Here is a 12026-nt window from a genome sequence, read left to right on the forward strand (position 1 = left end):
TTGCCCACCTCCATCTGAATTGCTGACTCCCTCAATGTATTTAAGAAGCAATTGAAAATCTGTTCTGTGATTGAAGGAAAAAAAGGTTTGCTCTGTGATGTTTCAAATTGTTAGTTGATTTGTTGTTACATTAAGTTTAATTGCTTTATCAATTGGTAAACTACAAGTCAAAATGTATTAGTTATTACACCTTTTCTACACCTTTTCTCTTGTGGTAATCAACTTTGTTACTTGTCCTACTACACTTGCTGAACAAGCAGGCCCTAGCCTAGCATTCTCACATAAGTTGGTTACTGCTCTGTGAAAGGCTGCTGATATGATGTCCTTCATCAATCTGCTTATGTGGTGGCAAACTAATGAAAAACTGCGAAGGTTGCCGGTTCGAATCCCCGTTAATGCCAAAAAGAAATCCTACTCTTCTGGTCCCTTGAGCAAGGCCCTTAACCTTCAATTGCTCCAGGGGCACTGTACAATGGCTGACCCTGCGCTCTGACCCCAAGAGATATGCAAAAACTAACAAATTCCTAATGCGAGATAATAAGGCGAAATAAAGAGAGACACTGGCTAGATGTCATTCATACATGTGCCTGTATATATTGTGATGGATGGCTAGGGCCCTTTCCTGTCTGGAATGCTTTCTTAAAGGAAGGATTGCTAGGATTCCCACAGGGCTCCATAGGAGTTTGGAGTTTGGCACAGCCCTGGTGGGTTCCAAGGAGGCCACCAGGGGGGACGGCAGAGCCCTGCTTTGTTGGGCTTCTGCCACACCAGGGAGTGCTTCTGGACCTCACTAATGAACCACCTTGAGTACTCCCAGGTGCAGCATAAAAGGAGCAGTCTGCCTTCATTTGGAAAGCTAGAGTCAGGAGGGAGATAACAGTGCTTGCTGGAGAAGAAGTGAAGGCAGAAGGAGAGACAGACAGACTGACGAGAAGAAGAAAAAGGCTTGTTTTATTATTGTGCTTGTGTAATGTGTTGGCTATACAGCTGGGGAATGTAAAGAGTTTCCCACAATGGAATAAAAGACTTTGTGTGTGCTGGACTTGTGTTGTGCATCTATTTATGTTGGGTTTGGGGAGCTGGTTCGCCACCTGGTGGCTATAAGTGGCATAGTTGGCGGGATTCTTTAACTAAATTTAAAAAATTTTGTGTAGCCATTAAATATATTATGTGTATATATATCTGAAAGCAAACACGTTAAAAATGATGCAGAAGCTTTCCAGATGATAACCACAAAAACAGTTAAACACATATTCTGTGATGCACAAGAAAGTTACAATTATGGTAGCTCTCATGAGAATTCATATGAAATCTTCCGTACTTCAAAGTTTTTTGTGATGCATTATAGAATTAGTCTGGATTATAGGTTCATTTGATAATAGTCAAACTTGTAATAGAATGCAAATCACACAATGTACATTTCTACACTTTTCTAAATTACTTGAATTGTATTATCTAGCCACCCATTTTCTAAACGGGCTTACCCAGAGCAGTTTCATGGGGTGGGTCAAACCTATACCAGCAAGCACTGGTTACAAGTCAGGAGCAATCTCTGGACAGGGTGAACATACACATCGGAGACATTTTAACATTACCAATAATACAGTGGAATATTATTTATGGGCCAGTGCTTTCCTGGCAATCCTACTGGTTGTTCTTGGTTTCATGAATGATAACAATACTCTGTAGTAGCATGCTTCACTGACTGTGGGACTACGTGGCAGAAGGGAGTTCAACAAGACAGGGATGGGACTAGGGCCTTACAAGCCCATAAAAATAAGATAAAAACAAATTCTGTCGGAAAAAGCATGCGTTCCTATGCCAGAACACCACAAGTGGTGGTAGAATATGACTTCTTTACTCCTTGGGCTCAGAATTAGAAGAAGGGTGAACAATGTAATGGGCAACATGTACGGACTGGTGCTCCTTCAGGATTGGTCCCAGTTTCTTAACTGGCCAGGAGGCCAAAACTACAGAGCAATCTGGGGAAGCTCCGTTTCAAGGCTGTATGCTCCCCGACCTGCTAGATGGCAGCATCCCTGGGCTTTGCTATGCATTCAGACACTCACTGGGAATTATAGTCCGGTAATGCAGCCCTGTTGGGGTCCCTGTCTCCCCAGTCACTGCAGTGCAAGTGTGAACGTGTTACATCTAATCATTTGTAATTGCGGTGTGAGAAACAATGGCTGCCCCACTTGTGATTTGCATGAAAGAAGAGCAACATGCAGTGATTTGTTTTTTGTGGTCTGAGGGTGTGCCTGGTGCCGACAGTATGGAGAAAGTGTTTTGTCGTGAAGAAGTGTGTAGGAATGGATAAAGAAGTTCAAGGAAGTTCGCAGAAGTTTCAGCCACAGAGCCGGACGCCCGTCCACATCCACAACTGATGACAACATTGAGCGTGCTCGTGAAATGATTCTGTTGAATAGAAGGGTGACAGTAGAGGATGTGGCAAATCATTTGCAAATCAGCCATGGCTCTGCCTATGCAGTAAACCACGACAGACTTGGGTTTCAAAAGAAGCCCTACAAGGACAACGATTCATGTCTGGTGAGGACAGTGGTGCATTCCTGGCTTGCAGCTTAGCCTAAAACATTTTTTAATGAAAGAGCTTGTTGACAGATGGACAAAGAGTATTGAAAAGCAGGGAGATTATGTTGACAAATTATGTACTTGCCCGGAGTGCAGATAATTTTTGATTCACCCTCATACACAGTATATACACACACATGCAGATTTTTAGCTTTATACATTAGATAATGCAACCTTTTTTATACATCTGTTCTCTTTGGCTTTCATTCAGAGTTTGAGAACAAAAAAACCCCTTCCATTATTACAAAATATAATTCATTAATTTAAACCATCTGAATATAGTTATTTGGGTGCATTAAACGGCTTGTAAACAAGCATATGGTTATACTACTAACTGTTACTTTTATTTACTTGAAAAAGCTGTAGTATTAAATCTACTTATGATATCAAAGTACTGTATGGTAAGGATTATAATATAAATACCCAAGTCCCAGTGTGTAAGAAGTGTTTACCTGAATTACTGAACTTAAATTGTGTAACCTTTCCCAGATCTGATCAGATTCACCAAGCTGTCTGACTTTGTATGCTTGCAAACAAGGAAATGCATGTTAATGTAGATTGAGAAGCAAACTTTAACCAGAAAATTGTCAGTGAGATGACAGAAACAAGTGCCATCATTCTGACATCAAGACGCGTGTTATTTTTCAGAATGTCGTGATTCTTATGCATACAGACGGCAATAAGAATGCCTTTGACAGAAGTTGGTTTCTACATTGCAAGTCTACCCGTAAAGCAAATAAAGTAAATTATAAATAAAGTGAATGATGTTAAACAAAATATTTCTATTTGCTATAAAAATAAGGGCAACTTGGTACGTGGGAAGTTTGCACATTGCCTCTCTGTCTGTGTGGGTTTTTCTCTTGGTATTCTATTTTCTTTTTCACAACCCAAGAGATGTGTGTTAGGTTTATTGATATTTCTATATGAGACAGACTAACTGTTGTGGCAAGTGGCTGGGGGTGGTACCCAGCCTGGACGCACAGAAGGACCGGAGGGGGGCTTACGCCTCCTCCAGACCACGAGGGGGCGACTTCCCTGGTGGATTTGGGGAACTACGGGAACAGAGCTTAGAAGCTCAACCCTATAGGGGCCTGTGGTCAGCGCCAGGGGATGCCCAGATGCCTGAGGAGCCCTGGCCCTCAGCACTTCCGCCACACCTGGAAGTGCTTGGGGGAAGAAAACAAGGGACACCCAGAGTGCTTCCGTGTGCACTGCCGGCACTTCTGCCACTTCAGGGAGTTTCGGCAGTCGCTCATTGGGAGGCAAATGGAGCACGTCCGGGTGGGTTTAAAAGGGGCCATCTCCCTCCATTCGATGGCTGGAGTCGGGTGGAAGAGGACGGAGCTCAGAGGAGAGGAGTGGAGGTGGGCCTGAAGAGAGAAAAGGCATTGTGAGGCCTGGACTTTGGGGTGATTGGTGCTGAGGCACTGGGGTTGTTTGCGCTGTTTATTTGTGTTATAATGGATAAATGTGTGCTGGTTTTTGAACCATCGGTGTCCACCTGTCTGTGTCCGGGCTGTTCCCCACACTGTTCATAATTATGACCAAACTAGAAGACTGGCAAGACCCAAAGAACTGAAAAAAAGATAATTAACTATATAAAACATTAATTTAAAGTTAAAAAAGGAGATAATTGCTTTCTTAAAGGAGGAGCCAAGAGTGTAGTCAAAAGAACATGGAGAGCTCAGAACATGTAGGACTAAGTACAGTGCTTAAAATAAGTATTCAACCCCTGGAAATTTTCACATTTTCTTGTGAAAAAACATTGAACATAGATTTAATTTGTTTTATTTGTTGCCATTGATCAACAGAAAAATGTCAAAAGTGAAAGCAGATCTCTGCAAGTTATTTAAATTAATTACAAATTTAAAACAAAAAATAATTGACTGCATAAGTATTAATGCCCCCCATGGCATTATTTGATAGATGCACCTTTGGCAGCCATAATAACCTTGAGTTTGTGCTCACTGGTCTCTCTCAGCTCTGCTCAAGCTCTGTCTGGTTGCATTGGGATCGAGAGTGGAAAGCCTTTTTAAAGTCCAGCTACAAATTCTCACGTGGATTGAGATTCGACAACTCCAGAACATTAATATTGTAGTTTTTAAGCCATTTAAGTGTAGCTTTGGCTTTATGCCTGAGGTCTTTGTGTTAAAACAAACCTCCCAATTTCTTGCAGAATGCATCAGGTTTTCTTCCAGAACCCCCCTGTATTTAGTTGCAGTCATTTCACTCTCTACCATCACAGTCCTACCAGCGACTTCTACAGAGAAGTATCCCCATAACATTCTTCCACCCTGTTTATTACTATCTTAATTTATTGAAGAATATTATGGAAAAGGTTACACTTAATTAGAACAAAAGGCCTGTCTGTTAGGAATCTGGACTTACTGCAATCTTGCAGTCTTCATCCCCATATCCTCCTGTTTAGTATTCAATCAGTCCACTTAGGTTTTATTTATAGGCTGATCCTTAACTCAGCAATGCAAACAAGAATCAATCAATCTATCTATCTATCTATCTATCTATCTATCTATCTATCTATCTATCTATCTATCTATCTATCTATCTATCTATCTATCTATCTATCTATCTATCTATCTATCTATCTATGTTTGTCTGTCTGTCTATCATATTAACATACAGTAAAACATTTCATGTTTATCTGGATTGGCGTTACCCTTTTTTTTGTCCCACTTTTAAATTCTGACAGTTGCCTTTATTTTTTTGACTCTTCTACAACACACCACATTTTATTTTAGCTTAGTTAGTGACCCACTTTTCTGAGGTCTGTAGCTCAATGGACATGCACCCCTAAACACCAAAGAAGAAAGTTAATGGAACTAACTGGACATGCAGTAAAGAACTTACCATATATGCCTAATGGGTACTGAAGCCTGTTTTACTGCTACAAGAGCACCACCCTTGTCCAGAAACCAGACACTATATTCCTCTTCAAATATCTAGGCAAAAAGAAAAAAAATCACAGCACAATCAGAGTTCACCATTTTTGTGGCTATCCTGTGGTTTGTGAATCACAGAAGTTTGTAAAAAATCTTAAGGAGAATGTATGGTCATCTATCTGTTTGCTGAAACCGAAGGAAAGTGAAATCAAACAGCAAGGTAATTACCTAAAACACAAGAGAAAGTTCATATGAAATAACTAAAAAAAGAAAAACTAAAACATTGGACTAGCCTAATCAAAATCCAGACCTAACTCTGACAGAAAAGCCTAACCAACGTCTCAGAATTACCCCAACAGAAAGAAGTGGCAAAGGACAAGAAAGAGTACTGTTAGCTCCAGCTTAATTCACAGGACTTGTAGTTTTTCAAAGGGAGGACCTGTCAAAGGTAATATGGTCAATGACATGACTAACTGAAAAGAACAAACATGGAGATTACTGTTACCTCATACCTGTAACAACTTTACTTTGACACTTGCTCAACACATGCAAGTAGGGGCCATTCTCAAATGCTCTGAAATAACATGTACTGTATTTCACCCTCAGACCACTGTCACTAACTTCTTCTTCTCTTTTGCCTACAGAGCGGATGACGGCTGACCAGAAGTGTGAGCATCTCATCCTCCAACATCATGACGCTCCAACTTCTTCCACCCTGGCCTCCTCATGAGAACAGCAATAGCTGGAAGTCAACGTTTAGTTAGGAACCTCTCAAGTTCAAGAAGACAACTCACTCTCTCTATGTGGTCATCCTTTTTGCGAAGAAGCCAACAAATAAATAAAAAATGATGCAGTCGGAACAGCACATGCTAACTGAGTTTAAGAACTTATTCATTGCACAAAGTGGGGTAAATGAGACCCAGAATCAGGGGTGTCAGGGAGAGGTGCTCAGTCCCTAATCTTTTCATCCATTTTGTATATATACTGCTCAAAAAAATTAAAGGAACACTTTTTAATCAGAGTATAGCATCAAGTCAGTGAAACGTCTGGGATATTGATCTGGTCAGTTAAGTAGCAGAGGGGGTTGTTAATCAGTTTCAGCTTCTTTGGTGTTAATGAAATTAACAACAGGTGCACTAGAGGGGCAACAATGAGATGACCCCCAAAACAGGAATGGTTTAATGGGTGGCCTGAGGGCTCGACTTCCGCTAGTGGGCCCTGTGCTCACTGCCCGGCACCATGGAGCTCTATTGGTATTTGCCAGAGAATACCAGAATTGGCAGGTCCACCACTGGTGCCCTGTGCTTTTCACAGATGAGAGCAGGTTCACCCTGAGCACACATGACAGACATGGGGTCTGGAGAAGCCATGGAGAACATTATGCTGCCTGTAACATTGTTCAGCATGACCAGTTTGGTGGTGGGTCAGTGATGGTCTGGTCTACAGGCTAGAAAATGGCACCTTGACTGCCATTAGGTATCGGGATGAAATCCTTGGACCCATTGTCAGACCCTATGCTGGTGCAGCGGCTCCTGGGTTCCTCCTGGTGCGTGACAATGCCCGGCCTCATATGGTGAGAGCATGTAGACAGTTTCTGGAGGATGAAGAAATTGATACCATTGACTGGCCCCCTCACTCGCCTGACCTAAATCCAATAGAACAGCTCTGGAACATTATGTTTCGGTCCATCCAACTCCACCAGGTTGCACCTCAGACTGTCCAGGAGTTCACTGATGCCCTTGGTCCAGATCTGGGAGGAGATCCCCCAGGACACCGTCAGTCGTCTCATTAGAAGCATGACCCCAACCCTGATGTTATCAGGCATGCACACAAGCATGTGGGTGGCATACAAACCACTGATTTTGAGTTCCTGCAATGAAATTTCGGCAAAATGGACTAGCTGGCCACATCATTTTTTCACTTTGATTTTCGGGGTGTCTTTGAATTCTGCCCTCTGCAGGTTGATCATATTCATGTCCATCAAATCCTTTCGTTGCTAACACATTACCCAGTTCATATCAGTACAGATATCCGGCAGGATTTTTTTCCCATTGAGATGTGATCTGTTTTCAAAGCGTTCCTTTCATTTTTTGAGCAGTGTATTAAAAAAAACAAGGATGATCCCCATTTCTCCATCACCTGGACCACCAAAAGAGTGTTGATACCTAATGAGGGACAAGCACTTTGCTCATCATGACATGTGTGTCAGTGAATTTGAAACTACGCTCTTCTATAAATGTGTAACATCTCTATGGACACTCGGCTAAGAAGTTATGTGAAATTTCAAACAAATCGCCAAGAGAAACAACATGCTGACATGGAGGCCTGAAACAATTAAATTCAAAATATGCCCCTGCCTGGAAGTAATATTTATCTGATTTACAACATGTCTAATGGTAAATCTTTCTGCTTAATTTAATACAGTACAAAAATAATACTGGGCTAATATGAACTGTTGGGAGCCATCATTTGCTACTGAGTGTGTGATTACGCCTGTACATATGATAACTTTCTGTTAACTAAATAAGCAAGAGATCCCCCAAAAGTGCAGAGAATAGTTTTAATTAAGGTGGGGACAGAACACATCACATCACATCACATCATCTGTGCCTCAAAGGTGTTTAATTTACCATTGCACATTAATTGGTAAAATAGAATTTATGGCCAAGTAATCATGAACATTCAAAGCAAAAATTAGAAAAATATTTTAACTATCAAAATGTTTCAGAGATTGTAGAAGTTTTTGATAAATACAAGTGTTTGTTGCTAGTTGTTGCTTTTAGTAGAATATCCTCACCTGTCTCCAGTTGTTTCCAGAGTCTGCTGATATAAACATACCAACATCATTAAAGGAAAGCTCGGAACCAATATTGCCTGTAGGGAAAACAGAATGAAAATTACATCTGTTGGTTCTATACATACTTACTGCAGTTTATGATTTATTTTTTTTACACAAGAAGCTTAGTAACAGCTACCACAGTATAACAGTAACTCCAGAAGGTATAGCAGTTGTTCTAATTTTAATTCTACAGCTAACGTTAACTCAATTCCCATTCCCATTTCTCACATATATACACTGGAGGACCACAGGCAACCAACATTTTAACATTCAGCTCATGTATGATTACAATGCACACTGACAGATGATACAACAACCAGTGTGGTTTACATTAACTAAGCGTGCAGAAGGTCAACAGACTCCTTCCAGAGGAGGACATATGGTCAGCATACTTCAGAGATAAACATTAAAGACCAGTTTTGCTGTATTTGAAAAACATCACAGTCCCATCCATGAAAATCGTAAGAAGAGATTGTCTCTTCTTTATGGAATCCAAGCCAAGTTATGTATAAACAATATGACCTTGTAAAGTCCCACTGGTTGGTAAGGTATAGCGTTTATATGAGCGTTTCACTATAACTTCTACATTTTGGTGCGATTCACTTTAACACTTATTAATGCAAATTCATATACAGAGATGTGAAAAAATGTTTGCCCCTATTGGATATTGCATATTCTTCTACCAAAATTGCCTGTTATTATATAAATCAGTAACATATTTTATTTACTTATTTCCCACAGATAAAACGATCTAACGCCTCTTCACACCATGTGAAAATATAATTGTTCTCTTGTTAAAGTAGCCCATTTATAGAGATAATTAGAGTCATCTGTTTGAACACACTCAGGTTTGATTACAACTAGTCCTACTTAATATAAATGTCACTTATTTGACTCTTACCATTAGAATTAAGTAAATAAAACAAACATTCAACAAGCACATATTACCAAGATCAAAGTATAATGCTGAAGAGGTCAGAAAATAAAAATTGTTTGTATCTATTAGTCTGGAAAGAGCTACAAAGTCCACAATGAACCACAATGACAGCCACATCATCTTTCTATGATGTCTTTCTAAAAGTGAGTCACCTGCCCAGAATTGCTACAGACACAACAGAAAATTATCCAGGAAGTCACAATGGATTCTAGAAAAATTCTTCAGAATTGAAGGTTTCTCTTGCCTCAACAACATTCAGTGCTCATGACTACGCAGTCACCAAGACAATGGGCAGAAATGGGCTTCAGTGGAGAGTAGCAATATGGAAACTATTGCTATCCAAGAAGAACATAAATTCTCATCATTCATTTGCCAAGAAACACCTACTGTAGATGATCTCCAAGTCTTTTGGGAGAATGTTGTGTGGACGGATTAAACGTAAATGGATCTCTTTGAATGCCACGGTTCCCATTATGCCTGGCATATAATGAACACAGCATTCCATAGTTAGACCATCACACCAACGGTCAAATATGATGGTGGTAGTGTGATGATGTGGGGGTTCTTTATTCATTTAAGATATGGACAACTTCCCATTACTGCAGGAACTATTAAATCTGCTTAATATCTGCAAATTCCTGAATAGAATGACATCCATTCTTAAGATGAAAGTAAGGACAATACAACACAAGACAATGATCCAAAACAAAAAATCAAGTCAACATCATAATGTCTGAAAAAAAAGCAAAATCAAACTGTTGGACTGGCCTAGTAAAACTCCAGATTTTAATCTGATAGAGATGCTGTGGCTGGAGCAGAAACAAAACAGTTCAAACTTGAAAACCCAACAGTGGTTTGTCTTTAAAGTAAGTCAGTAGGGAAAAGCAGATCAAAATTCTTTATAAGCAATGTTAAAGATTTATATTGAATTGGTGTTTGGTTGAAGTCACTGTATCTAATGTTGGGGTTATTAAGAATTGAATCACTGCAAGATGGGGCGGGATAACTTTGTTCATCTAATAAATGGCAGATGTAAAAATGTAATGTGTTCACTCTCATGCCCTTTCGATATTAAATTTTGGCTGAAAATGTGAACACTTTTATAACCCTTTTTCACTATTGAGCTGAGCTGTACCATTCACCTTGGCTTAGGCATCACTACTGCTCTGTTTTCCTGAAATGCCAGTTGTAACTGGGCATAGGATGTTGGCATCAGTAAGGTGGTGGAATGATTAAACTAATGGAGAACACTCATTTCATACTGTTTAAGCCATCCTGATTAAAATTACATTTTAATTAATTAAATTTAATTAATTACATTTAATTAATTTATTTTAATTAATTAATTTAATTAGGAAGGAATTATGAAGAAGTGATCAGAGGTACAAAGTGCACACTTCAGTCTTATACTAATACTGCAGCAGTATACACTTGAGATACTCCATACTAAAAGGAGTGGAGATGGGGTGAGAATGGTATTAGAGGCATTGGTGTTCTGCCACAAGATGGTATCATTGGCAGGTAATGCTGACAAATAAAATGCAATAAAAGATGACTGTGAACTGAAAACGATCATGGCCCAAAACCACAAGATCAGAAGAACCAGAGATAAATTGAAAAATCATGAAATAATGTAATTCTAATTCTAAGAGAGTCGTTACTAAATGCAATCCCAAGTCTTTTCAGGAATCTTGGACATCACAGAATATGTAGCGTTGGATTGTACTTTCTTTTACATACTAGATTATATTTTAGGTACAGTTAAAAGTATTTATTCTTCTTTGTACAAATATTGAGTATGTATATATGCAATAAAACTGGTTGTAAATCTTTGCATCTTGACTTATTTTCTTGAATGTGTGCAACAATGTTTTATGCTTTGTATTTTCCTGCTGCAAACAAATTTCTCTCAGGGATAATAAAGTCTACCTACCTACCTATGCAATATTGTGTATGAGACTTCACACAGCTCAATTTCAGGGCAACACACCTCCAGTCATGGTGCATAAAATCATGGCAATGAAGCCACAAACTGGCAATCCGCAAGAAAAACAACTAGCAATGTGGTAAAAAAAAAAAAGTTCCTAAAAATGAGCCCCAATCTAGAAGAGATAGAGAGTGTCTCATGCATGTGTGTCTGTGGATCACTCTCAGGGCTCCCCTAAGGTATTTGACATCACCCCGGGTTGAAAGGGGGTGCCTGCATTAACCATGTCCTCTCCTATTCCTCCCACTGTAGCAAGAAGATACCCCTTCTGGTTTCCCACCTATAAATCATGGGTTGGAGGAGGGAGGCAACACTCTGTGAGTAGAGAGCAACATTGGATGGAGCCAAATAACGTCAATATGAAGTCTGACTGGGGCTATTTTGTTTTGCTTTATTTTGTTACCTCCGTGCCATTGGGCGCTTGTATTTAATTTGTATTCAAACAAAAGTAAACTTGGACAACTGGGTTGATGACCAATTTTTGCTTGCGACTTGTGCTTCCTCACTTGTCCACATGTGAAATAAATCAGAAAATCGGACTGTCTGTGGTCCAAAATTCCTCAAAAATATAAATGATGTTTAGAAAAAAATTATACCTGTCAGAATATACAGAAATACTTAAATCATAACAATTGGATTTCTGAGCTCAGTTACACAAAAGACAGAAAAACTCTATTTAAGTCTCAATAGACCATAAAATATACAGTCTAAACTCATGAAATTATCATGTATATAGGTAAACTCCAAATACAGTGGAATGCTAAATGATAAGGA

The 12026-nt window shown here is 39.5% G+C and overlaps 1 protein-coding gene across 1 annotated transcript in view; it reads right to left on the reverse strand.

Annotated features, from left to right (window-relative positions):
- The window catches only part of sorcs3a (sortilin related VPS10 domain containing receptor 3a), a 1273344-nt gene that overhangs the window by 268284 nt on the left and 993034 nt on the right, over nucleotides 1-12026 (reverse strand). Inside the window, exons 12-13 of the mRNA XM_051922209.1 lie at nucleotides 8287-8363; nucleotides 5458-5549 (exon numbers count right to left, since the gene is read on the reverse strand). Coding sequence (XP_051778169.1) covers nucleotides 5458-5549; nucleotides 8287-8363 — 169 coding nt within the window. The remainder of the gene's footprint in view (nucleotides 1-5457; nucleotides 5550-8286; nucleotides 8364-12026) is intronic.

This window comes from Erpetoichthys calabaricus, chromosome 2 (assembly GCF_900747795.2).
Source record: "Erpetoichthys calabaricus chromosome 2, fErpCal1.3, whole genome shotgun sequence".
Taxonomy (NCBI): domain Eukaryota; kingdom Metazoa; phylum Chordata; class Cladistia; order Polypteriformes; family Polypteridae; genus Erpetoichthys; species Erpetoichthys calabaricus.